Here is a 27,381-nt window from a genome sequence, read left to right on the forward strand (position 1 = left end):
TCCTCCTCCTCCTCCTCCTCCTCTCCCTCCTCCCCCTCCTCTTCTTTCTTCCTTTTTGTTCAGTCATGGGGCTTGAACTCTGGGCCTGGGTGCTATCCCTGAGCTCTTCAGCTCAAGGCAAGCACCTTACCACTTGAGCCACAGTGCCATTTCCAGTTTTTTGGTGGCTAATGGGAGACAAGAGTCTCACAGACTTTCCTGCCTGGGCTGGCTTTGAACTGTGATCCTCAGATCTCAGTCTCCTGAGTAGCTAGGATTACAGGCCTGAGCTACCGGCACCTGGCTTTTTTTTTTTTTTAATAAGTATGAAACCATATCTTTAAGATTTTTCTAAGGAAAAGAATAGGTCACTCAACATGATTTTGTGTGTGTGCCAGTCCTGGGACTTGAACTTAGAGCCTAGGTATTATCCCTGAGCTTTTTTGCTAAGTCTACTGCTTTACCACTTAAGCCACAGCTCCACTTCTGTCATTTTGGTGGTTAATTGAAGATAATGAGTCTTAAGGATTTTCCTGCCCAGGCTGGCTTCAAACTGTGATTCTTATATCTCAGCCTCCTGAGTAGCTAAGATTACAAACATGATCGGCACCCCACTCAAGATGATTTTTGACATTGAAAAACTGGAAACTGTAGGTTTCATTCATTCTCTTTGGCATCAAGAGGCCCAGAGTGCTCAGAGCGGATGCCACCTGCTCTTGCTTCCTCAGAACTTAGCCTCTGTCAAGCAGTCAGACTATGAGGCAAGCTTTACCAAGTATATAACCAGCAACCTGTGATGGGCTTTGTGAGAACACAGACTGAAGTACTTCTTTTGTTTCCCTGGCACAGAAACTTGCCTTCATGGTGTCTCTAGGGCTGGTAACGCATGACCATCTAGAAGGTAAGAGAAGATATTCTTGGCACTACCTTCTTTCTGGCCCATGGCTTTGTTCCTGAAAGTGGTGTTAGATTGAATTCCTAGAATAGAACATTGGAACACAAATAGAGTGTGATTCAACTGGTATGGACTTTATTCCTTTAGAGGAAAAACTGCTTTCCCTCTGTGTAATGCTCAAGCCCTCTCCTTCCTAGCTTCAGTCACGCTCCTTTACTTGGAAAACCTCCCCAGCTGTCTGAAATAAAATGACTCCTGTTTACTGTAGAAGTCTGATTCACTGTCAACTTTAAGTAGCAAATGCTCCTCTGAAAAATACTCATCTTATTTTCTAGACACTGAGTTACCAGAATCTTAAGTTAGAAAGCTATGCCTATTCTTGTTATTTATTTCAAAAATGGTGAACTTTGGTTAGCAGTCTAAGGAGAAAGTTCATCCAGACCTCTTTACACAGCAGTCAAAAAACAAGTCAGGTGTGGTTGGCCTCGAAGTGCTTTGAGAAATGCAGGCCTCCTTTCCAAGAGGTGACAGAAGGTGGTCTTATAGATTTTTCTCCAGACTTTGCCCAGTTCCTGATTTGTTAGAGGAATACCAATACATAAAACATGAAGTTCAGATATTTAGGCTTTCCACAACCATCTTCTGATCCAAGCCTTTTCTCTTCCCAAGAAATCCAAAGCAAGAGGCAAGAGCGAAAAAGAAGAACAACAGCAAATCCAGTCTACAGTGGAGCAGTCTTTGAGCCAGAGGTACTCCTGGCCAGCACCTGCCCTGTCCCTCATGGTTGCCTTTTACTTTCTCAATCCCTCCCATCCAAAAGCCTGCGGAGGCCACGACCTCCTTGTACTGGGGCAGCCCCGAAATGTTGGAACTTGATCTGGTCATTCTTGTATTTTTATCATTTACTGCTTGAACCTTAGGAAAACACACTTAGGTTTTCTCCCCAAAGTTTGAGCAGAGACCATAAATTTGTATTTGTCCTAACTTCCCCGTACTGTCAATCCGAAGCAGAGACAGTCTCTCAGTATATATTCTCTGAGTGTCAAATATACGTAATAAACCCTATTAGCTCTGAGACCTTGACATGCTTAGCCCTAGGTAGTTGGCATGAGTCAGGTATCTTGTGCCAGTGTTAGTGATAACCCTGATGTTCAACCAGCCCCCTTTCCTTCTTCAACCCTCAAAGCGTAAGAAGAGCGCAGTCACATACCTAAACAGCACAATGCATCCTGGGACCCGGAAGAGAGGTGAGTGTCTTTTCCTTTCTTTTTTTGTTTGATTATTTTTGTGTTTTTGTTTTTGTTGTTGTTTGTTTTTTTTTAAATCTCTGCCTTGCTATTGCTTTTGTGTTGGGTTTCCTTTCCTCCCCTCCTCCCATCACACTAGGATCTGGCTTCTCTATCTTTTGAAAATAGTTTTGTTGTAGCTCTATGGAAATAGGGAATTGTGAGAGAGAGAGGGAGGGAGAGAGAGAGAAAGAAAGAGAGAATGAGGGAGAGAGAGAAAGAATGAGAAAGAAAGAGAGAGTTTTCTTACTAAGGCTGTGAATGAAGAATCAAAAGCTGGTTTTCCTAGTTCCTGGCTGAGCTGGTTCAGGGAGATGGCTTAGCACAGCATTTCAGCCCCAAACCCACCAGGCCATCCAGGATAGTTCAGTGAGCAGATCGCTGGCTGGAAGGAAGGATTTAGCATCATGTAGCAGCAGACAGACCACTGCTTTGCCAGGGTGTTCCTAATAGTGTCTCAGCCACTGAGGCTAAAACATGACCAAGTTTCTGTGAGCTGCACATTTTCCAGGAAGAAGAGAACTTAAGATCTGTGATAAGAGCATATCACCAGCTAAGGCAGAATAGGGCTCAGTGAAAACGGCTCCCCAAAGCAGGAACTCCTACTGCTGAAGAGCTCTGCTCCCATCTTCCAGACCTTCCTGGGCATTCCACCTTAATCTTAGGGCAGAAAAAAACAGGAGTAGTATCTCTCACTGTGCAAGTCTAAGTTGGTCTTAATGGGATTTGAGCTCATAAACAAGGTATTGAAATGGTTCCTTGATGTCAAAAACACATCCCAAGGTCTGTTTTTCCATGTGATAATGTGTGCCTGAATTATAGGTCCAGGCTAGAAAGGTTGCTGAGTAAGTGGCCTAATGTGTGTATGCACATCCAATCCCAGTGCTATTAGAAGTGTAGGAGGTCACCCTGACAATTGTGTCTGCTTTAGACAGGACTATAACTGCCCCTGCCCCTCCCAAAAGAAATAACCTAGCCATCTTAGTGACCCATTCTAATGTTTCATCCGTTCTAGCCTTCAAGTAGCCAAAACAGTTTAGACAGTAAACTCTAAGTTACTGCTTTACTTTGATTCCTGGACCACAATAAACAGTGCTATAAATTATTTTTGTTGTTTTGAGCTCAGATGTTTTTTAGAGGCTGCTGGGGCAGTTCTCAGATAGGAAACCCTTGGCCAGAGGCCACAAATAATTGGCCTTCTAGTGGGCAGTATCTACTAAGGCATGGTTATATGAGCCAGAAAGACCTTGGTATCTCTCACCAAGGTCGAAGCTAAAAGCTTGCATCTACGATGCCTAGGATATACCTCCTTTAGCTAAATGAAGAGCACTGGGCTTTATCCCACCCCACCCCACCCCAGCACTGAACTCCCTACAAAAGACAAACCAGCCAGGCGCCAGTAGCTCACACCTGTAATCCTAGCTACTCGGGAGGCTGAGATCTGAGGATCACGGTTCAAAACCAGCTCGGGCAGGGAAGTCCATGAGACTCATCTCCAATAAACCACTCAGAAAACTGGAAGTGGCATGTGGCTCAAGTGGTAGAGCACTAGCCTTGAGCTGAAGAGCTGAGGGCAGTACCCAGGCCCAGAGTTCAAGCCCCGCAACCAATCAAAAAAAAAAAAAAAAAAAAGACAAACCAGTAAGACCTACCTTTGTACTACAGACAGTGCCAGTTTAACACAGGCAATATTCCTGTCCTGACAAAATCATGACTCATGCGCATGATCCTAATATTGCCTATAACCATTGACAAAGTCATGATTCCCATACACCATTCACCAAGGCTTGTAGGCAGTTTGCGATCTCTCTGCTCGCCCCTCACCCTTGTGCACTGGGCTTGTACTTACGATCACTCACAATTTAGAAACTGTGACCCTGACTCTTAGAAGACTAGAACCCCAGCTTGGCACCGATGGCTCATGCTGGTAATCCTAGCTACTCAGGGAGGCTGAGATCTGAGGATCACGGTTCAAAGCCCACCAGGCAGGAAAGTCTATGAGACTCTTATTTCCAATTAACTACCAGAAAGCCGGAAGTGGTGTAGTGGCTAAAGTGGTAGGGTGCTAGCCTTGATCTGAAGAGCTCAGGTACAGCACCCAGGCCCAGAGTTCAAGCCTGACAAAAAAAAAAAAAAAAAAAAGGCCAGGACCCTGTCTAAGATGTGTGGTAAAAGTGGCTTCCCTAGATTTTCTGGACTTCTGGGGCTCATTTATAGATTGCTTGTAGATGAGGTTTGATTGAAAGTGTTTTGTCTCAGTCAGGCCTCTCAGTCAAGAAGGCTCATGACAGGGCCTTTGCTGAGACTTTAGGACAGCCCCAGTTCTCAGTCATGTTGTTTACTAGGATATTCATGTCTCAGAGCAGAGAGATAGCTCTCAAACCATTGGAAATAGTATCGAAGCTAGAAATGCTTAAATTCATTGTTAGCCAGGAACCCCATCCCCCTCCCCCATCCTGCCCCCCTCCCCGTTAGTCTTACATTCTAGTACTGCAGAGCCTCTCTCTCAATGCCTGTAATAACAAGGGATGAGAATAACTAACTTGAGTTTTGCCTCCTCACTTTGCCTTCTTCTACACTAACCAGCAGTTAGAAGGACCAGAATGCAGACAGGAGAGAAATAGAAAAACAGAAATGTTCAATGTACTCATTTGTAGGAAACTGAGACTCTTTAATATTATTGTAAGAATGATAATTGCCGAGTAAACAATAAACAAAAGGCATGGACAAAATAAATTATGTTCTGGTTTTGGCTCCCATTTGGGCTTTGACATCTTGATTCTTCCACTAGAAATCTCAAGTCATAATAGTCCAGGAACAGTAGCACAGTCTGCCCATAGTGAGGTCCTTGTCATCAGCCTGCATGTTCTGTCCCTCTCCGAGGCTCTCTTCTCCTCCTTCTTTTGGGACTCGTGTAGTTGTTTCTAATGACATTTAAATCTTTGCTCTGTTCCTCCCTTTGGGACTGTGTATTAACTTTCTGTCTGCTACCTCACTTCCTTTTCCATGCTAGCCAATGAGGAACACTGGCCAAAGGTATGTAAGATCGTTTTCCCCTTTTCTTTCCCTCCCCTTTTTTCCCTTTTGTTCCCTTTTCTTGGTATATAGGTCGTCCTCCAAAATACAATGCAGTGCTGGGGTTTGGAGCCCTTACCCCAACATCCCCCCCATCCAGTCATCCCGACTCCCCTGAAAATGAAAAGACAGAGGCCACATTCACTTTCCCTGCACCTGTGCAGCCTGTGTCCCTGCCCAGCCCCACCTCCACAGACGTAAGTAACTGGGGGAAGCCGCTCTCTTTTCTGAGAGCTCGCATTGGGAAAACCGTTGTCCTATATTGTCTCCCTGCCAGCCTGCACCTTCTTGACTAGAACTAGAACAGCAGCTAGCCCCACATGCCACACCACATAGCCTTCTCCTGGGAGAAGGACTGCCATGTCCGGAAGAGTCACGGCACTGTAACTCCCAGAGCCCAGGGTTGTCCGTGCCTGAGTCTGATTTGCTGTAGATGAGTTCTGCGAAGAGACAGAGTGGGAAAGCACCTCACGAGATTGAGAGGTGTCTCTAATCAGTGTGTTAAGGTCGGGGACATGAACATAGCATGTTCCCCTAGCAGCCCTTGTTTGTTGCTTTACGTACAATCCCAGAACTGCAAAATGTTCTGTAGAGCAACTTTATTTAGCAGAGTTAATCAAAAACAGCTTCCTAAAAGTGTCAGATGCTTACTAGTTCTCTACCCAGAACGTGTAAGCATGTGAACTCATTCTCTGATCTGTTAAATGAGCATTTACAAGGCATTCAGTTCACTCAGCAGATATTGAGTGCTATTCCGCCAGAATGGTTATTGAGACTAGAGACACGGGAAGGAGCAAAACCAATCCTTAGCCTTCAAGAACCTCATATTCTGTGGATATGTAATCTGCCAAGCAGTGATTATATTGCTTGTTCACTGTGAAAACAATTGGAACAGATAAGGCATGAAAATATGAGGTTGCTTATAGGTTGAGATCTGAGGATCACTGTTCAAAGCCAACCCAGGCAGAAAGCCCCTAAGATTCTTATCTCCAATTAGCCACCAAAAAGCCAGAAGTGGTGCTGTGGCTCAAGTGGTAGATGCCAGCCTTGAACAAAAAAAGCTGAGTGAGAGCATGAAGTCCTGAGTTCAAGCCCCAGTACTGACAAATACATATCAAAGGACAGGAGCTTGCTGTCTTTGAAGGAAGGAACAGCGGTGCAGAAACCCCGATGTGAGTGTGGGTGTGGAATGGTGAAAGAATAGCACAAAGGCCAGGATAGTAGCAAAGCAAGTGGACCAGAGCAGTGGGAGGTAAGATTTCAGAGGTTCTAGGGCTGCTTATGCAGGGCTTGTAGCTTTTATTGGAAACAAAATGGGAGACCACCAAAGGGTTTAGTAATGCCCCCCCACCAAAAAAATGTATTTAATTTTTATTTTTTTAATCTACAGAAAAATTGTAATAATGGTATATAATGAACAAATATATACCCTTTACCTAGCTTTGCCATATTTACTTCTCACCTACACACACACACACACACACACACACACACACACACACACACACTTACTTTTTGTGATGGGCTAGTAAAGAAGTTGTACACTTTATGAATCTTTACCCCAAAACATTTGTGAGAATGTAAGAATAAAAATATTCTGTTATTTTGCCACTATGTATTTATCAAATAGAGGGTATTTAACATTGACAAGATCTTAGAATATTATATCCAGTGCAGATTTAGATTCTCCATTTGTCTACCATGGCCTCCGTGCCACGTGTTTTCCTGCTGCAGATGCAGTCCACTCACTGTAATAGTATTATCTGTTAGACTCCTAGATTCTGAAACAGTCTTCTTGTCTTTCACCACATTGGCACTTTTCAAGGGCGGCTAGTTGCTCTGTAGAGTGCTTCTCCATGTGGACTATGACTCTCCACAGAGAACAGTCTGAAGCACAGGTTTTGGAAGCACTGCACAGTGATGATGGGCCTTCTCAGCACACGCTGTCAGTCTTCCGTCCTTGGTGATACTAACTTTCTCCCTTGAGATCATTGCCATCAAGTTGTTTTCACCCTTAAAGGTCTAAGTTCCCTATGGATGGGAACAGCTTTGAGTCTGGATAGAGAGTTAAACACTAGTTTCACTCCAGACTGTGATGTAATTTTTCCCTCCTTTGGTGTTTCTTGTCTACATGACAATTTTAAGGTGTTTGTGGACCCAAACTTGATTTTGAAAGGAGCACTGTGTCTGAAATGTGGGCAGAAGGCCTGCAGGGATGGGGGAATGGGAACAGAGAGGCCAGTTAGGAGGCTACTGCAAGTGGCCATACCTAATGAGGTGGTAAAGGTTGAGATGGAGAAAAGCAATCAGGTCCACATATAACTGGAAGGCCAGCAGATCTTAATATGGGGCGTGAGATAAACAGTCCTAAATAAATCCAAAGCTTATGGCGTAAACTACTAAAAGCACTAAAACCACTTACTATAGCCAAATACCAGTGACCCATACCTGTAATCCTACTCAGGAGGCTGAGATCTGAGGGTCACAGTTCAAAGCCAGCCCAGGCAGGAAAGTCTATGAGACTCTCATCACCAATTAGCCACCAAAAAGCTAGAATTAGAGCTGTGGCTCAAGTGGTAGAGCACTAGCCTTGAGCAAAAAAGCTAAGGGATAGTGCCCAGGCTCTGAGTTCAAATCTCCAGCCCCAGCACATGTGCACACGTGCGTGCGCGCGTGTGCGCGCGCACACACACACACACAGAGTTGCCATTTATGAGAGGAACAAGTCTGAGAAGAGAAACGAAGGATTTCATTTGGCACATGTCCCAGTTCTTCTGTGAATTACAGAGGCTGTTGTTAACCTTCAAGGAAAAGCCTCCTCGAACTTGAAAGTTTTCATTGTTAGTAGTTCTCTAAGAGAGCACCGTGTGAATGTTCTGAATTCACATTCCAGAGACAGCAAAGAAAGTGTTACCTTTGGAGACCTGGTCATAGGAGGTTCTCTTCTTTGTACACAGATGGTAGCCACCAACTCATCCTGGCTCTAAAGGTTGAGCATTCCATCCAACTTTCCTGTCTCGCCATAAGTCATGTTCGTGATACAGGTTTTCTGAACACCCAGTTAATGAGTATCAGAAGTCCTTGTCAAAAACCTTGTTTTCTGACCCTTACCTGTGTCGTCTTTCCCCAGTCTGAGGATTGCTTAGACTGGTCTCTAGCTCATTGGCATCTTTGTAGAGCTCTCCATGAGTCATGCACAAGGGCTAGGTTGGGTCAGATAGGTGACTTTGTAGTTCTGCCTTCGAGTCTCTCTTAAACTATGTTGCTTTAGTGTGTGTTTTCTGCTGGAGAGGATCTGAGCTTTTTTTTTTTAGAAATTAGACCTAAAAAGGATCCACTCAGACCAAATCACAAAATAAAAGTTTCTGCCAGGTTTCATCTTAAAATGCAAACCTTTTGGAAACAGGTTCAGAACTTCCTAAGTTAAGCCCAGTTGAATAGATTATTTTTTTTTAAGATAATTGACTTCTACTTCTGCAGTATCCTAACAGCCGCAGTGATTAAAATCAAAACACAAGAGTTCTATATGTTTGCTGCCGGGTAGCATAAGCCTCAACAACATTAATTAAACAATAACAGTGGAGAGCCAAGCATTTCCTGGGGATCAATAACCATCTCTCAGGACTTGGTAATACAAGACCTAGCCAGACACAAATCCTCAGGATGTACCTTGTTGCTGCTCTCATCATTTTTATGAGAAGGGAAGCTCTGTTGACATAATTATAAAAATTTTTAGCACGCAATGAAGTTGCCGTTGACAGAGCCAGCATGGGTCCTGAAAGTCCATCCTCACTTCCTAGCAAGGAACCTTGGGCCCAGCCTTCTCCTAGCTTACCATTTCATTATGATAATAATTTGATCTGTCATCAAAGCTAAGCCTTTTGACCTGGATAGAGCCTTCACAAGACTTGCTTCACTCTCTTTAGAATGTACTGTATAGGGATGAAATGGTTTGGCATTTTATATTCATTTTGATTGGGCATCGGTTCTCAAAATGTGGTCCCGAAGAATCTTTCAGGGGGCTATAAAATCAAAATTATTGTCTTTATTATTGTTCCAAAATATCATTTGCCATTTCCAAGCTGAATCTCTTAGTATAGGCTAGTGGAGTTTTCCAGATAGTGCATTATGTATTTTTTAACAGCTAATGGAATATGAATTGATGTATTCTTTGGTTTTAAATTGTTAACAGTATACTATTTCTGCAACTTTCTATGATTCTGTAGTTGTTTCAGAGGTTAGCTGATGGCTCACACCTGTAATCCCAGCTACTCAGGAGGTTGAGATCTGAGGATTGCAGTTCAAAGCCAGCCGGGGCAGGAAAGTCTGTGAGACTGTTATCTCCAATAAACTACTCAGAAAAAAGCCAGAAGTGGTGCTCTGGCTCAAGAGATAAGAGTCCTATCCTTGAGCAAAAGAAGCACAGGGACAGAGTCCAGGCCCAAGCCCCAGGACCAGGGGGAACAAAAGTTTTAAAAATTACAATAAAGCCAGGTGCCGGTGGTTCAGGCGGCTGAGATCTGAGGATCGCAGTTCAAAGCCAGCCCAGGCAGGAAAGTCCTTGAGACTCCTATCTCCAGATAACCACCAGAAAACCAGAAGTGGCACTGTGGCTTAAGTGGTAGAGTGCTCTCCTTGAGCTGAAGAGCTGAGGGACAGCGTTCAGGCCCAGAGTTCAAACCCCATGACCACCAACAACAACAAAAAATCCTGACAGGAGCTGTGTTTATGTAAACAGGACAAGGAACTTTCAAATGTCCTGTAGAAACTCTTCTCCGCTCTCTGCCTCTGCTTCTTGCTGTTCTTCTCATCAAGAGCAAAAGCACATGAACGCCCCACCCCAAGCAGTGCTCACTTCACTTCTCAGAGCCTTATCTGCAGCTCCTCTAAGACAGTCCTAAAGCCTTGCATCATGTATAAACTTGGGGCTTAGGTTCTAGTCCTCCAGAGGAGAAAAACTCCTCTCAACCTAATTTTAGAATAGAGGAAATCCCTGTTGATCCAGAGGTGAGACCCCTTTCAGGGACTTGAACCATTACACTCTTGCCTAATAGATTTTCACATGTACCAAGCATCTTTTTTACTGTCCAGAGGTAGCAGTTTCTTATTTAAAAAAAAAAAAGATTAAAATCTGTCCAAACTATGATGGACCTTAGAACCTTTTTTTTCTTAGCTGCCAGATAGCGTAGTGAATTAGAGCATATATTCTTTCCATCAGAGAGAGATTACATGTGCAGAAGATATGTTCTTGCATATGTGGTGGTGGAGAGATGCCTTCTTTCACTACTTCTGTACAGAGGTTCTCGGTCAGGCCTTCCAGCAGAAAACCTAGGAAACCTAAAGCAACACCTGGCTTGTCCCTTCCGTCTTCCCCTCCTGATGTCCTGGCATCTGGCCTGGTACCTCTTTAAGAACTTTTTTCCCCTGTGTTCTCCTCTCCAAATTTTAAAAAAGATCTGCTTGCTTCTCCGGCAGTCTTACCTGAGTGCTAAAACTGTCACAAAGGGGGTGGCAGAGTGTCCCAGGGCGGCTTGTCATCTTCCATCTGGTGGAATATTTTATAGGGAGGAATAAAGCCTTCTAGAATGGAATGGTCCATTGAACAGAAAATGCCAAATGCTGGTTTTAAGAGGACATTGTCAGCTGTTGCTTTGGCTTCTTAAATCCTTCATGTTAGAAAGCTTGTGCGAATCAGATTCGCTCCTGACTCAGTCTTTTCCCATTTGGCTTTATTTCCCCCTGAATGAACAAGGAATTTAGTAAATCTTTTCTTATCTGTCTTTCTCTACTCAGTGTCCCCTTCCCTCAACAAATAGTGGCTAAATGAGGAGTGTTTGTAATCACAAATGTTGAGATGCTCTAATGAATGGATTTTCTTGCGTGTAAAAGTTCTGTCTGTTGGTTGGACTCTTACCAAAACTATCACATACACAGCTAAACTGGGCAACTGCAGAGTTTTAAAGCATTTAAAGCTCCCCACGGGGGATCTTCAGCTGTATGGAACAGGGCCGGGCTTGTGCCATTGACAGTTCCTGCATTGCTTAAACACTTAATGTGTTGAAAGACCAAGTCACTGTGCTTCCCCGAAAGCATGTTAACACTACACATTTTACCTTTATCCTTTTTCTTACCTTTCATCTCAATTTCATAGGGTGATATCCATGAGGATTTTTGCAGCGTTTGCAGAAAAAGCGGCCAGTTGTTGATGTGTGACACGTGTTCCCGTGTGTATCATCTGGACTGCTTAGACCCACCTCTCAAAACAATTCCCAAGGGCATGTGGATCTGTCCCAGATGTCAGGACCAGGTACTGTGGCTGAGCCAGATGGGGAGGGGAGTCCATAGAAATTCCCTCCCCCATGTCTAGTTCTGGGATCCTGTCCACAGCATGGCCTGAGGGCACGCAGACTTCATTCCCTCACAAGCTCCCCATCCTACTGACCCAGGTGGCAATATCCAGACTACTTCCCTATATCTCATACAACTGACCCTCTTCCTAAAAGTCCAGACCCACAAGTTCATTCTGCCTCGTTCTATAAGAAGGGTCAAACGCATTATCTGAGTGTCCTTTTATTTTGGTTTTGGGTTTTTTGAGACAGGGACTTCTTACATTGCCAGATTAACCTAGAGCTCATGATTTGGCCCAGGCTGGCCTTGAACTTGGAATCTTCCTGCCTCAATCTCCTTGAGGAGATTACAGGCATGAAGCATTACACCAAGTTCAGGATATGATTTTGAAACTATTCTGTGGGAATAAATTCCTTAAAAGAATGTATCCAGCTAATTAATTCAAATAACCACCATTTTAAACGCTATTGTCATCAGACTCAGAAAACTAACAGTAAAATGCTGAGTCTGTATTTCACAGACTTCAAAGGCCATGGGTATTAGTAATTGTCTTAACTTCCTCCCTCTTCTCTGTTTGGTTCATGGTCTCATTTCCTTAGATATTCATACATCTTTACATCTTCATAAAAGGTTTGATTATAAGCTGTCTCCAGTCTTTTTTTTTTTTTTTTTTTGGTCGGTTGTGGGGCTTGAACTCTGGGCTTGGGCGCTGTCCCTCAGTTCTTCAGCTCAAGGCTAGCGCTCTACCGCTTGAGCCACAGCGCCACCTCTGGTTTTCTAGTGGTTTATTGGAGATAAGAGTCTCATGGACTTTCCTGCCCGGGCTGGCTTTGAACCGAGATCCTCAGATCTCAGCTTCCTGAGTAGCTAGAATTATAGGTGTGAGCCACCAGCGCCTGGCTTTTTTTTTTTTAAAACTTTAATTTTTATTTTTCTGTTTATGTGGTCCTGAGGAATCGAAGCCAGGGCCTCTTGCATTCAAGGCAAGCATTCTACCACTGAGCCATCTTCCCGGTCCCTGAGTCTTTTTTGTTTTTTATTGTGAAAATACCATATAGAGGGGTTACAATTACATGGGCAAGATAATGAGTACGTTTCTTATCAAGCATTGTTACCTCCTCCTTTGTTTCCCCTTCCCATCCCTTCCAATCTCCCACCCCACCCTCATCCCCTCGAGTCTTTAAGAAGAAAGTGAGGAAGTACATTCAATAAGCCCTGTATCCTGGCTAACAGTGGGATCCAGCTCAGCTCCATTAAAAAAAAAAAAATCCCTGATTTGGAAGAATTCTAGTTTCCCCCTTTATTTATTCTTGCAGTGCTGGGGACCAAACACAGGGCTTTGCATATGCTAGACGAGCACTCTACCTTTGAGCTACATCCCTAGCTGTTGGCTTTTCGAGATAAAGGCTTTTTTGTGTACCTAGGCTGACCTCAAACTCAAAATCCTCCTGCCTCAGCCTCCTGAGCACTGGAATTACAGGTGTGCACATAGACCAGGCTGGGTCTCGTTTTGAGCCTTGGTCATCTTCATTCCTACTGTCTCCTGTGTAGAAAGATGCCCTCCTTTCTACTCTCTTCCTGATTGTGCTGCTTTGGGATCCTCCAAAAAACTTCTACACAGGACTGAGATTATACTTTGGGATTTGGAACTGATGCTCGAATTCCTTGGAGAAGAAGGTAGCATAGGGCTACAATGAGATGGGCAGCTTTGTCAGGTCATGGACAGAACTGCCTACAGGCAGCCGTTGTGCTGGCAGGTAGCTCTCGGGCTGAGGGTAGTTGGGCATCCGCCTTCTATGAGAAGACAGGAATGCTCACCCAGCTCACCAGCCCAGCCTTGGCTCTTTCTGCCTCTGAACTTCACTGTCCACACCTATCCTTGTAGTCCAGAAGCTGTAGCACAGGGTCTTGCCATACTGCCTCCCAGAAACCCTTCCTGGATTTTGTCATTGGTGCTTGCTGTTACCTGGAGGATGTGTGTCGGAACCTCCTTCTCAAGTTAAAGTCCTAAAATTCTTTTCAGATGCTGAAGAAGGAAGAAGCAATCCCATGGCCTGGAACTTTAGCAATCGTCCATTCCTATATTGCCTACAAAGCAGGTAAAGGATTACCCACATCCATTTTTTAGTAAGGCCCACCTTCTTAAAGAAAATAATTGGAAGGCAATATTTCTCCTTCCAAGAGGAAATTAAGGCTAAAAATGAAAGACTTCCATTGAATGGTCAGTTTATGTACCACCTTCTTTGGAAAGAAAACTGGGAAGTGTGGTGCTGAATGTATGTGATCATGGGCCCAAGCCATAGTGAGTCTCTGTGCACGTAGGCATAGAACAAGGCAGCGTTGGGGGTACAGGTTCTGTGCCATGGCGTCATGATTCAGGGTGGTTTGGGAAACATATCTTTGGCAAACATTCGGAGCACAGTGGCCTTTTCAAAGAATTCGTTGTTAAGGATTGTTCCTTTTTTTCTTTTCTTTTCCCTAGCAAAAGAAGAAGAGAAACAGAAGTTACTTAAATGGAGTTCAGATTTAAAACAGGAACGGGAACAATTAGAGCAGAAGGTGAAACAGCTCAGCAACTCTATAAGTGTAAGTGTCCCACCTCCAGCCTATAGCGGTGGCCCCAGGCCCCTTCCACATCCCAAACAGCACACATGGGGACCCAGGGCCATTTATGGTCACTGTGTTTATTAGCCTCACTGACTGGAGCAGGTGCTGTTCCCTTCCAGTTAGAGGACAGCTCTCAAGTCCAGTGGCCAGGTCCCTTACCCAGGTTCTGGGCATCTTCCTGGCTTTAATCTAGCAGATTCCTAGTCTCCAGGCTGAAGAGATGAAGTAGCAACTGCAGCAGGGTAGGACCACTCCTGATAGTGTTGGAGATGAATGTGGAGCCTCATCTGAGGCTGGGCAGACAAGGCCAGGCCCCTTGTGGGACTCTTATCACCTGAGCTTGAAGGTCTTTCCCTTCTTTGCTGCATTCTTCTAATTGCTCATTGCAGGTCCCTATTTTCCTGACCAGTGTGAGGAAGAAGGGTTTCTAGAAATAACAGTAGGGCTGCCCAGCCCTGCCTGTCCACGCGGAAAGGATGGTTGTATTTGGAGCAGGGGGACAGGTTTCTTTTCTGTTCATTTGGTCACCGTTGTGGGGGTATGGTAACTTTTACACACAGCAGGTGGTACATAGACTGGGCAGTGAAGCTGTCTACTCAGCTACTTTCCCCCATAACACTGCTGTGACAGGTAGGCTAAACGTGTCTTCTCTGTCTAAAGCAGAAACCAGGAGCTGTGGGAGGCTGAGAGCGAAAGAGTAAAGATGGCATGTCAGTGATCAAGCAAGACAGCTTCTGTTGGCCACGGTCCTTTGGCCTTGGGCTACCTCGGGGTCTCTGAACATTACTGGCCCCCAGGTCTTGCATCTTAAACTCTCACTGAGCAAGTGATCTTTGGCAAACCCTTAAGTGGAGCCTAAGTATTACTGACCTGTGCTCTGCCCTGCAGAGCTCGGCCTATCCTGAAGGCCACTGGTGGAGCCTAAGTATTACTGACCTGTGCTCTGCCCTGCAGAGCTCGGCCTATCCTAAGGCCACTGGTGGCCTGGGGGAGCCATCCCAGCACCTGCCCAAGCTAGGCAGTCAGTGAGGTCAGTCTTGAGGCTTGAACTCTAGCCTGGGCCCTGTCCCTGCGCCCTTCAGCTCAAAGTGAGCGCTCTACCACTTGAGCCACAGCACCACTTCCAGTTTTCTGGTGGTTAATCGGAGATAAGAGTCTCATGGACTTTCCTGCCCGGGCTGGCTTTGAACCGTGATCCTCAGATCTCAGGCTCCTGAGTAGCTAGGATTATAAGTTTGAGCCACCGGCACCGGCTATGGGAACCTTTTTGTTGTTGTTTAATGGCTTTATTCCGTAGCATTAATGGTGGTGATGCAAATGTGTTTTTAAGTGCTGGTGTACAGTAGGATAGGCTTTGAGCCCATTCACCCACTTCCCTTGCCTCTTTCCTTGGGGAGTAGCCACCTGCTCTGGGCAGAACAGGATAGATTCTAGGGGCCGCCCACAGGGACTTTTTAGGGCATGGCTTGTCCCCTCTGGGGCTGGTAAGAGTCAGAGTCCCTGCCTTCTCATTTGCTACAGAAATGCATGGAAATGAAGAACACCATCCTAGCCCGGCAGAAAGAGATGCGTAGTTCCCTGGAGAAGGTAAAACAGCTGATTCGTCTCATCCACGGCATTGACCTCTCCAAACCAGTAGACTCTGAGGCCACCCTAGGGGCCATCTCCAATGGCCCAGACTGCATTCCCCCTGCCAGTGCCGCCTCCTCCACGCCGACCCCTTCCCCCTCCTCCCAGAGCTGCACAGCAAACTGTAACCAGGGGGAAGAGACTAAATAACAGAGCCCTGGAGAGAAGCCACGGGATCCCGGCGGCGAGGAGAGCAAAACGCTGAAGACTCTAGAAAATCAAAGCTGGATTTCTTCTGGAAAAGTACAGAATTCTTTTGGTTCTTTGGTTCCAGAGAGAGAGAGAAGATGCTTGTGCCAGGTGGCACCCGAGTTTGCCAATTGATCCTTCTTATTCTGTGTGTACATGCAAAGATTGGACCATGTTACATGAAATAGTGCCAGCTGGAGGTTCTTTGCCAGCACCATGCCAAGTGAAATAATATATTTACTCTCTCTATTATACACCAGTGTGTGCCTGCAGCAGCCTCCACAGCCACGAAGGGTTTGTTTTTGTTTGGTTTGGTGGGGAGCAGGGACGGGCCGAGGGAGGAGAGCAGGTTTCAGATCCTTATTTGTTTAGGAAGAGAAGACAAGTCCAAAGAGTGTGTGGGCTTTCCTGTCTCTAAACTTTCACTTCTATAAAACCAAAAAAGGAAATCGAGATTTAACCAACCCCAGTGCCCACTGGAGGGAAGGGGCGGGCCGGGAGGGAGCCAGGGATGGGAGAGTGTATCACATAGCAGTATTTCATTTCATCCGGAGGGGGCCGAGGGCCAGGAGAGGTGGACACCTAGAGCAGCCACTAGCTTCCTTCTCCTAGCTCTGCCCCCACCTCGGGTGCCACTTCCCTGCGGAGGCCTCAGGCAGCCCCTTGACCCTGCCTGGTGTATCGCTCATCTGCGGTGATTGCTGTTCCTCCCTCTTCGAAGAAAAGGAGGCAAGCCAGGCCCTGCTGGCGCGGCCAAGGCAGGGAAGGAGTGTGCGCGTGTGATGATCCAGGAAGGGAAAAAGGCGGATCAGTGATTTTACTTGAAAACATCCATCCCTTTTCTATATTTATAAGAAGAGAAGATGCTGAGTGACGCAGCACGACCCAGGTGTGTGTGAATTGAATGGAGACATTTCTTTTCCTCTTTTTTTTTTTTTTTACTTTTTGTTTTTGTTCTTGTTTTCTTTAAGCAAAGTTTTATTTTGTTGTTTATTTTACTTTTTTGGGTAACAAAAACTAAAATAAGGAATAGAAAAGCTGTTTTTCAGGCTGACAGTCCAATTAAGGGTAGTCGAGGCCTTGCATGGTAGAATAGGAGTCATAGTGTCAGTGCGGTCAGTGAGTCTTTGTGAGTCCTTGTGTCATCGTCCGGGCACTGTTTTTTTATGCAAGGGCAAAAAAAAAAAAAAAAAATCTTTGTATCTGGGGAAAAAAAAAACAACTACTTTTTTTTTAATTAAAAAGGAAAATAAAAGATATTGAGGTCTTCCTAGTGTTACTTAAATTAAGATCAAGGTAAGAAACATTGTACAAAAAAAAATTACGAAAGTGCTATTTGTTTCCTAAAAACAGTGATTTCTATTAAAAAGGTGTCAGAACTGGAGAAAATGCCGTGTAGTTATAATTTTTTAGCACAGAACCTGCTGAACATTATACCGTTTTGCTGTGTTTGTGTCTCTAGACCGGTGGGCCGGTCTTCAGCAGGGGCTGGGGCTCTCCCTGCCTCTCCTTCTCGGAACAGACTGCGCGGTCTGCTTGGCACAGGGATCTCATCTCCTGCATTTGAAGGTCAGATGAAGTATGCATGGTGTCAGGGCCTGCGTGGTCTCGTCAGATGTTGCTAGAGCAAAGGCTGGTGCCTATACAAGATCCTTTTCCTTTGGTGCTGCTCTCGGTCTTTCAGCCACCAGCATTATGAGTTCCTGGGGCGCCTCTAAGGGGCCGGCCCGTGAGGCTCCAGGCTCGGCCGTGTAGGCGCTCCGGCTTTGAGGAGGGTATGGGAACAAAGGAGAGAGCTATCTTGTGGATGCAGTGTCGCTGAGGGACTGCACGGCTTTCTGGTCTGCCTTGCCTTTGAAGAGAGAGGTCCAGAGCTCTAGCCACTTTCTCTGCCTGCTGGCTCCAGGCATCAGAGTGGGAACTCACCCGCTCCGTCGCCCACCCACACGCTTCCTGTGTGACCCTGGGCTAGAATCCCTGTGCTTGCCTTGGCTGGGCCTGTTGCAGCCTTTCCTTCCTTCTTAGAAAACTAGAGTCTGCTCATCTCTCATCGCTCCAGTCGTGCTGTGTAGGAAGTGGATGGGCGAGATGCATGCTCTTGTGGAAGACCATGATCCCTTCCACATCCCTGACCGAATGGCAGTGGTCAGGGCTCTGCACCCTGGCCGGTAGCAGCATCTCTCCCGAGCCTCCCCTTCTCCCGCTGCCCCTCCTCCCCCAGCATTGTATCGGCCAGGGTTCCTCAGAATCAAGAAAGGCCCCTTAGTATCTGTCTCCTTTACCCAGTTAGGCTCAGAGGGGCAGGGATAGATCCTGATAGGAAGTGCCACAGAGAAGAGATGCTTAGAGTATACCAGCCGGCTCACCCATCTTCCCAGCATGTCAGCGGAAGCACCGGCCTTGGAGTGAGGCCCCGGCTGCAGGTTGGCTAGAAGTGAGCACGAAACTAGAAGTGAGCCCCCTGTTCTTGTTGAGAAACCAAGGCGCTGTGTCTAGTCAGGAAGCTTGGAGATGCCTGGACTCGTTGGAGGAATGGTTGGCAGAGGATCAGAGACCCGCATCAGGCTGGACGCCCTGTTTCAGCTCTCCCGTTGGACTTGTCTGGGCCTATAGGCTGGGTCTTGCCACACAATACCTGTCTTTGCTAAAAGGATGTTGGGAAGCCATCATTCATAGAAGCCTTTGCCCCAAAAGAGCTACAAGAAGTTGATCAGTTTTCCCGCCTGCTGCTTTGCACAGTGTCACGTATGTTCTTCCTAAAGGTCAGGCAGGAGCTGCTCTGAGTCAGCTGGGGTGGAGTAGAGAATGCAGTCTGCCCTGGCCTCCATTCCTGCCTCAAATTCCACAGCAGAAACTGGCCTGTTGAGAAGAGCTCCTCATTGCCCACCCAGACTTGCAGGTACCTGGCACACACCCCTCCCCCTCACCCCACCCGAGCTGCCTCCACTTCCTTGCCTTCTCCTGCCCAGGATTCAGCTGCTCTAATGGCCACCTAGGTGACCACAGCTGGCTTAGAAGCCCTTCTAAGACAGGAGCCTGGACTTGGAGTTTCCTTATCAGTCCCAGATCAGGACTGATCCCTAGAGGCAGTGAGGTCACTGGCTGTCATCCCCCACCTTTTGCATTCTTGGCCTGCAGGTGTGTTTTCTTTGCTGGAGCCTGCTGGGTCCTGTCTCACCTGGCTGAACAGCATCCACTTCTCATTTCTTCCTTCCTAGTTAGGCCCTTCAGGGCAAGCCTGCCGGCCCGGGACAGTCCCTGGCTGGCCTGACCTGTGTGGGGCCTGCCTTTAGCTCTTGCAATAGGGTTGTCAAGCTGGACCCGCCAGTGTCCAGTTTCCCTGCAGGGCTGCCTCTGTCTCCTTGTTTATTGGCTGAAGCCCAGCGGGCAGCAAGAAGGGTGCACACACACCCAGTGCTGCCCAGGGTGACTACTTCTGGCTTGCCCATCTCTGCACGAGCTGCTCCTTCTCCACCCCTGGGACCATTCCAGCCGCACACACAGAAGCAGTCTTTCCCTTCAGGCCTTGCTTGGGTGTGGTCCTTCTTACTTTCTTCAAGGGTTGCATTTAGGAAACTTATTTCTCCCCCCTCCAATCCCCCCCGGAGCAGGAAGCTTCTAGGGGATTAAGATGGGGTGGTAGCCAGGGGATGTGTTCCAGGCCCAGGTTCTTAGATCAGGTGGCTTCAGATGGAGGCTGGACAACTCTGGCTCTGGGTGAAAACGTCTGTGCCTCACCCACCCTCAGCCAGGCACCCTGGCAGGAAACAAGAACCCCATTCTCACCCTAGTTAGTTCCTATCCAAAAAGGCTGGGCTGGCCCCTGGAAAGACTTTTGCCTCCCCCCCACCTGGAATGAAGGCAAGGAAGCTGGGGCCGCCCCTCCTGACAGCCAGGGTGAGACTCTTAGTCGCTCTCTAGAAGGAGGTTCACACTCATCCCACCTGGCACCCCTTTCCCAAGCTTTTCTCCAGGCCTCTATCTGCAGCAGCCACCCTGGCCCCTGCACCTCTCTCCAAGATCCTCGGCTCTCAGCCCAGGATGAGCTGCAGTCAGGAGGGCAGGACGGGCAGACCGAGGTCAGCAGGCTCCAGCAGAGGAGAGACGCAGCCAGACCCCAGTCCTGTCTCTTGTCCATGCCCTTTGTGATTTCAGTCTTGGTAGAACTTGTATTTGGAGTTTTGTGCTTCAAAGTTTTTGTTTTTGTTTGGTTTTTGTTTTAAGGGGGTGGGGGTGGGGATACAGAGCAGCTGATCAATTTGTATTTATTTATTTTAACATTTTACTAAATAAAGCCAAATAAAGTCTCTCGGCCTCATGGTGTTGAGTAGGGGGCTGGGGAGGATGGGCAAGACAGTCTAAGTTCCAGCCTTGGCCCTGGGGGCCCATCTAGGCTGTGACCCTTGAGGACCCAGGCCATGCTGACTCCCACGGGAGCATGGCTCAGCCCCACTAATCTCCTCAGGCCCCAGAGAGCCCAGATTTCCCCAAAGCAGGAGGAGTGCAAAGAGAGATTTGAAAAACTTTAATTATGAAAAAGGGATATACAATTGATGATGGAGCACCAGCCCCAAACCAGCTGGGGCAAGGGGAGGAGAGGCCAACCCCTAGCAGTAGGATAGCAGCAGGGGGAGGACTCCCCACACAGTGCTCCACCCAGTCTGACCCACAGACCTTTTAAATAATTTAAATAGCAGATAGGGAAGGGAGGTTGGTGGGTGGGTCTGCCTGAGTCGAGGCTCCAGGGCATAGTAACCCATTCCAAGGAGGCCTGGGCTCCAGGGAGGCTCAGGCCAGGCTCTGGGGCTGCTGCAGGGCAGTGAGGTATTTGAGGGCAGAGGCCCCATAGCTTCGGGACAGGTCCTGATGGAATTCCTCTTTGAGAGCCTGCAGACAGGCTCGGTAGTCTGGGCTGGAGCGGAAGCGGGAGAGGTCAAGGCTTGGAGCGTGGGGCAGGTGGATGGTGAAGGCCTCGGGCAGCACCAGGAGCTCATATTCCTACAGGGGTAGGGCCAGAGGGTGCTGCTGGCCTGGGGGGAAGACCACAACCCCCCTAAAAGCCAAGGCAATGGTTAAGGGCAGAATGCACACAGAGACAGGGCAGGGCATCCCCTGCAGAGTTCAGTTGGAAACAGACACGAGAAGGTGGCCCCTCCTCACCTGGGCATCCAGCTCCATGATGTGGGCCACCTTGTTCCAACCAAAGCCCACAAAGCGCGGGTCGTAGCGGGGACAGTCACGTGGTACCACCACGTAGGGCTCATAGTCAGCTGCCCACTGCACACGGTACGGCGCCTGGGCTTCCCGCCAGCGGGCATAGTCTGTAGGTGCGTGGCCCCGGGGCCACTCGTGGTACCTGTGCAGCAGGAGCGGGGTGGAAGCCGGGCTGAGGCTAGTGGCCCACAGGGTGGGAGCCAAGGTAGGGCCACCAGGCAGATCCACAGCCTCGCCTACCTGAAGGTGTAGAGGGCCCCCGTGTCCAGCAGGTCCAGCAGCTCAGCCTTGGAACTGGGGAAGCTGAAGCGGTAACGTGGGGTCTCAAAGGCAGGCACCACCAAAGCTGCCTTCCGCCTGCTGCCCAGCTCCAGCTGCTCGATGGAGGCCCTGAGGAAGAGCACAGTGAACACCACGTATGGCAGACTAGCTGCAGGACTTGGCCATCTGGGCTGCAACAGCCCAGAGACACAATCTAATACCACAATTCCCATTTTGCAGAGAATACAGAGCCCCAAAAAGGCACAATCGCAGTTGGACACTGGTGGCTTACACCTGTAACCCTAGCTAGTCAAGCGGCTGAGATCTGAGGGTTACGGTTCAAAGCCAGCCTAGGCAGGGAAGTCTGTGAGACTCTTCTCTCCAATGAACCACCAAAAAGCCCCAAAAGGAGCTGTGGCTCAAGTGATGAGTGCTATGCTTGAGCACAAAAACTCAGGGACAGCACCCAAGCTCTGAGTTCAAACCCTAGGGCATGCACACCACTTGCACACACACACAAAGGAGCAGTAGCTCACCAACAGTGTTGAGTGCAATGGGTGCCCCAAAACCCTGACAGCACCCACCCCAAATCTTTTTCCCCTCACGTCCTCCAGGCCTACCTGAGGTAGTCATAGAGAGAGTGGGCCGGCAGGAAGTCAATGTCACTAAGGAACACGTAAGGCGTGAGGGCCTGGGCTAAGGCCACATTTCGGAGCTGGTTGACTGGGTAGAGGGGCCCATCCCGGTACACCACATGATAAGCCACGTCTTGCCGAGCAGAAAGCACCGGGGAGGCCTCCACGAAATGCAGGAACTGCTGGGCCTCTGCATCTGTCAGGTACAAGGCCAGGCTCATGGGGCCTGGCCAGTGCCTGCACAGGGCTTCCAGCATCTGCAGCCTGGGGTGAGGGGGACAGTTAGCCCAGCTCTGCCCCTTTTGCATGGAGCCCCGGCAGGGCTGGAAAACCTCCCTAAAGTTACCTATCTGCTAGAGACTTCCCAATCCCCCCACACCCACCCCAAGTGACTGAGCCCCTTTTAAGCACTTGGAGCCAGTCTCACTCAGCTTTTACAACCACCCCAGTGGGGTGGGGAGAAAGTAGGAGCCGGAGAGATTAAGACTTATTTTGGAGCCAGGCATTGGTAGCTCATGCCTGTAAATCCTAGCTACTCAGGAGGTTGATCTGAGGATGACAGTTCAAAGCCAGGCAAAGCAGGAAATTCTATGAGACTTATCTCCAATTAATTACCAAAAAGCCAGAAATGGAACTGTGGCTCAAAGTGGTAGAGCACTAGCCCAGAGAGAACGGCCAAGCCCTGAGTTCAAGCTCAAGGATCAGTGTGCATGCACACACACACACACACACACACACACACACATCCTGGGTCCCATGGCAACTCAGGCAATTTTAGGTTAATAGAATGACTACAAAAGCTCAACCTCTTTGCACCATATCCAATGTCTCTAAGTGCTGAAACACTCTAGTGACCAGCCGCTCGCTACCACAGCATCAAACTACCCGACAAAACCCTCTACTTCAGAATCCCTGGCCCCGTCCACGCCAAGCTAAGGCTGTCCTTGGCACCCTCACCGATCCATGGAGAGCTGGGCCACCAGCGTGACATCACGAGGCCGGGGAGGTGGTGGCTGGTGGGGCAGGAAGGTGATGTGGACTCGGTGTACAGTGAGCTGCTGTTGCCGGAACTCGAAGCAGCGGTCTTCCTCATCGAGTTGGGCCAAAGCCTGTTGTAACTGAGCGGGAGGAGAGGGGGGCGGTCCAGGAGAAAAGGACCAGGGCTGGACCAGAACATCATGACTAAGGTTGCCCCCCCCAGAAGAGTGAGATTCAGGGCTGTCTTGGAACAAGGGAAGGTACCCCTCTCACCTGCTCAGCCCCAGGTGGGGGCTGGCTGGGACACCCAAAGAGCTCCCTCCGCAGCAGCTTCCCATCGTACCCCAGGAAGGTCAAGTACAAGTTGCGGAAGAAGTCGGCATGCTTGTTCTTCACCCGCAGCTTCTTGGGGGAATTCCAGTGGATCACCTGGGACCCCCAGGGGTGTGAGTAGCCATGAGAACAGTGCCCACCCCTGTCCTCCACTCCCTCCCTGCTCACCTTGAGGTCGGCGGCCTCAGAGTAGCAGCGCTCAGCCAGCGTGTGGTCAGACAGTTGTACATTCCAGACGCAGGGCAGCGGCCGCACCAGCCCCGGGTGCTCCTTAATGACAGCATTGAAGATGTCCTGGGCAGAGACAGCCATCACACCTCCATCCCTAGCCTGCCCACCCTTGGGCCCCACAAAGCTTCCCACAGACCTGGTCAGCCAGAGAGGTGGCGGGCAGGGAGAGGAGCACACGTCTCGCCGTCAGCTTCCACATCTGCTCCCAGCCAGCCTGCCGAAGCCGGTCCAGCCGCAGCAGGATCACACCTGCCAATGGGGACAGGTTGCTATGCCCACCAGGGACAACCAGCTCCTGGGGCTGGGCCATAAAGGTGTCTGTGAAATGATTCTTGTATGCTTGTTTGTTGTGTAGGACTGGGGATGGATCCCAGGGCCCTATGTGTGCCAGGTAAGTCTTCTATCACTGAACTTTAAAAAAAAAAATGGGGGAAGGGGGAGTGGAGGCAGGTGCTGGTGGCTCACGCCTGTAATCCTACTCAGAAGGCTGAGATCTGAGGATCATGGTTCAAAGCCAGCCCAGGCAGGAAAGTCCATGAGACTCTTATCTCCAATAAACCACTCAGAAAACCAGAAGTGGCGCTGGGGCCCAAGTGGTAGAGCGCTAGCCTTGAGCTGAGGGACAGCGCCTAGGCCCAGAGTTCAGGCCCCAGGACCGACAAAAGAAGAAGAAGAAGAAGGAGAAGGAGAAGGAGAAGAACAACTCAAGGACAGTGCCTAGTTCAAGCCCAATGGCCAACAACAACCTCCAAAATAAGATAGTATCTTGCTAAGTGACCCAAGCTGGCCTGAAACCTACAATCTTCCTGAGTAGCTGGGATTATAGACATGCACTATCATGCCTGGCTGTGATTGTGGGCCACACAGTAACATTTTGGTCAATGACAGTGGTCCCATATTACAATGGAGCCAAAGATTCTTAACACCTGGTATTTTCACTAAACCTTTGATGTGTGTAGATATGCTATTACCATTCTGTAACAAGAGCCTACAGTCATTATTCTGTAGAGTAACTGCTTCTAGGTACTACCGGGAGAGGCTATGTCACTAGACTGTTCCATCTAGGTGTGTGTAAATATTCTGCGATACTTGTGCAAAGGCAAAATTGCCTAATGACTTAATGACACATTTCTGAAAATGTGTCCCCATGGCGCAGATGTAAGTACCAACTAACTACCCTTTACCCAGGGGAGAAGCTGCATACTGCCCAACTTACAGAACCCTCCGTATTGATCTTCTCAGACTTTCTATCAAGACACTTTAAGCCTCCCTATATAAGGCTTAGGAAACTAGGGCTCAGAAGGACTTAAGCAAGTTGGCCACAGTCATCCAGCGTGTACAGCCAAGGGTTTTTGTTTTGTTTTCCGGTTTTCATCAGTGTGCTTTCCAAGCATCATTCTTCCTAGTACTCTGTGCCCTGCCCAGCCCCGGGGGCCCAATGGTCCACCCCTCCTGCCTCCCTCTCCACAGCCCCCACCTGTGTTAAATCCCCGGCCCAAGGCAGGCCAGGGCCTGTGATTCTTCCAGAGGTTGCCCAGGTACCAGTCGCTCTGGTTCTCCACGAGACCGATCACCTGCTTGTCTGGGAGGGTAGGCTATGAGGGGGGCTGTCTGTAGAAGCTGCCCTGGGACCTGGGCTTGGGGCTAGACCACAGTGGGGCCTGGGGAACAAGGGAGAAGGTCAGGCCAGGGCCGAGTCCCAGGCCTCTCACCAGAAAAGTGAGCAAAGAGCGCCCAGAGCTCCGCGATGTCTGATGCAAAGGTGACATCTGTGTCCAGGACAATGACTCGCGCCAGGCTGGGCGGCAGGGCGAGGGGCAGCACTAGCTTCATCAGCCCGTAGAGGCCAGAGTAATGTTTGTTAGGGATCCAGGAGATCTGGGGCTGTGGGTGGGAAGGGCAGGGTGTGAGCGGGGAGAGCAGGAATTCTGGGAAGCAGGGGGTGGACCCCAAAAGGGTGAAGGTGTGAGGTGATGGAGACTCTCCCCCCACCCCCTACTACAGAATGGAGTGCAGAGGTGGGGGCTCCTGCCTTGAGCTCCTCAGCATCATAGAAGCTGACGAGGATGGAGGGTACCATCCACGTGCGGAAGAGTGTCCCCAGAATGCTTCTGGCCACAGCGTCAGTCACCAAGTGGAGGTGCAGGGGGTTTTTCCTTTAGGGTGGGCAAAGAGGAAGTCTGAGAAGGCCCAGCAGGAGCAAGAGGCAGGCAACAGCTTTGTAACAGCTGTCTTTCCCCAAAACAGCGTGTCCACATCCAGCTCAGGAGGTTCCTACAGTCACCCCCTGGGGGAGGAGGGACACTGCCCCCAAGCCAGGGACACGGCTCCACCGACAGCTGGCTGTACCTGTAGAAGAGCAAGGACTTCATCAGAGTGACGACATCTCGGCTGGAGTTGTGTCCCGCACACACGATGGCCACGTGCAACACCTGGGAAAGGGGCACTAGGTTGGCAAGCCGTTCTCCGCATCCCCCAGACCGCTGGGCGCACCTGGCCTTGGCCAACGCGGCTGCACCTGGCATCAAGATCTAGGGAAAGCAGGAATGGGGCCGCACCTGCACTTCACAGGCAAACTGAGGCCAGAGGCGCAGAAGCCCCACGCTCCAGGGGTCCCCGGCTGGCTGCTCAGCGCTCAGCCAGAGGCCAGGTGTGTGGATTCCCACGGGTGTCCGTCCAGGTGTCCGGGCTGGGGCGCGGGCCCCGGGGACGGCAGCCGCCAGGGGCTGAGCGCACCTACCTACCTCGCACTTGGGCGGCAGCGGCGGCTGCGGGGCGCAGGCGGAGCGGTTGTGGCCCCCGGATCCCGCCGACGGCTCTCCCCGCAGCTGCCCGTCGAAAGGAGTGAGATTCAGGGCTGTCTTGGAACAAGGGAAGGTACCCCTCTCACCTGCTCAGCCCCAGGTGGGGGCTGGCTGGGACACCCAAAGAGCTCCCTCCGCAGCAGCTTCCCATCGTACCCCAGGAAGGTCAAGTACAAGTTGCGGAAGAAGTCGGCATGCTTGTTCTTCACCCGCAGCTTCTTGGGGGAATTCCAGTGGATCACCTGGGACCCCCAGGGGTGTGAGTAGCCATGAGAACAGTGCCCACCCCTGTCCTCCACTCCCTCCCTGCTCACCTTGAGGTCGGCGGCCTCAGAGTAGCAGCGCTCAGCCAGCGTGTGGTCAGACAGTTGTACATTCCAGACGCAGGGCAGCGGCCGCACCAGCCCCGGGTGCTCCTTAATGACAGCATTGAAGATGTCCTGGGCAGAGACAGCCATCACACCTCCATCCCTAGCCTGCCCACCCTTGGGCCCCACAAAGCTTCCCACAGACCTGGTCAGCCAGAGAGGTGGCGGGCAGGGAGAGGAGCACACGTCTCGCCGTCAGCTTCCACATCTGCTCCCAGCCAGCCTGCCGAAGCCGGTCCAGCCGCAGCAGGATCACACCTGCCAATGGGGACAGGTTGCTATGCCCACCAGGGACAACCAGCTCCTGGGGCTGGGCCATAAAGGTGTCTGTGAAATGATTCTTGTATGCTTGTTTGTTGTGTAGGACTGGGGATGGATCCCAGGGCCCTATGTGTGCCAGGTAAGTCTTCTATCACTGAACTTTAAAAAAAAAAATGGGGGAAGGGGGAGTGGAGGCAGGTGCTGGTGGCTCACGCCTGTAATCCTACTCAGAAGGCTGAGATCTGAGGATCATGGTTCAAAGCCAGCCCAGGCAGGAAAGTCCATGAG

At 49.3% G+C, this 27,381-nt stretch overlaps 2 protein-coding genes across 4 annotated transcripts in view; one reads left to right on the forward strand and one right to left on the reverse strand.

The window, feature by feature from the left end:
* Positions 1-17,392, forward strand: part of Phf21a (PHD finger protein 21A) — a 200,945-nt gene extending 183,553 nt beyond the window's left edge. For all 3 annotated transcript variants that reach the window (XM_013030045.1, XM_013030046.1, XM_013030047.1), the window contains exons 12-19: positions 829-880; positions 1,544-1,623; positions 2,061-2,121; positions 5,269-5,432; positions 11,387-11,542; positions 13,607-13,682; positions 14,066-14,169; positions 15,712-17,392. In XM_013030045.1, coding sequence (XP_012885499.1) covers positions 829-880; positions 1,544-1,623; positions 2,061-2,121; positions 5,269-5,432; positions 11,387-11,542; positions 13,607-13,682; positions 14,066-14,169; positions 15,712-15,969 — 951 coding nt within the window. In that variant the 3' untranslated portion in view covers positions 15,970-17,392. The remainder of the gene's footprint in view (positions 1-828; positions 881-1,543; positions 1,624-2,060; positions 2,122-5,268; positions 5,433-11,386; positions 11,543-13,606; positions 13,683-14,065; positions 14,170-15,711) is intronic.
* A 3,126-nt stretch (positions 17,393-20,518) lies between these two features.
* Positions 20,519-27,151, reverse strand: Gyltl1b (glycosyltransferase-like 1B). Its single transcript, XM_013029966.1, has 16 exons — positions 26,978-27,151; positions 26,779-26,904; positions 26,551-26,706; positions 26,405-26,488; positions 26,010-26,092; positions 25,693-25,816; positions 25,373-25,544; positions 25,138-25,242; positions 23,797-23,909; positions 23,598-23,723; positions 23,370-23,525; positions 23,076-23,236; positions 22,104-22,382; positions 21,463-21,612; positions 21,169-21,364; positions 20,519-21,006 (listed from the first exon to the last, which is right to left on the reverse strand). Exons 1-16 carry the CDS (start codon positions 27,149-27,151, stop codon positions 20,797-20,799), a joined length of 2,415 nt encoding a protein of 804 aa, XP_012885420.1. The 3' UTR covers positions 20,519-20,796.
* Between the last annotated feature and the right edge of the window lie 230 nt (positions 27,152-27,381).

Source organism: Dipodomys ordii, unplaced genomic scaffold (assembly GCF_000151885.1).
Source record: "Dipodomys ordii isolate 6190 unplaced genomic scaffold, Dord_2.0 Scaffold125, whole genome shotgun sequence".
Taxonomy (NCBI): domain Eukaryota; kingdom Metazoa; phylum Chordata; class Mammalia; order Rodentia; family Heteromyidae; genus Dipodomys; species Dipodomys ordii.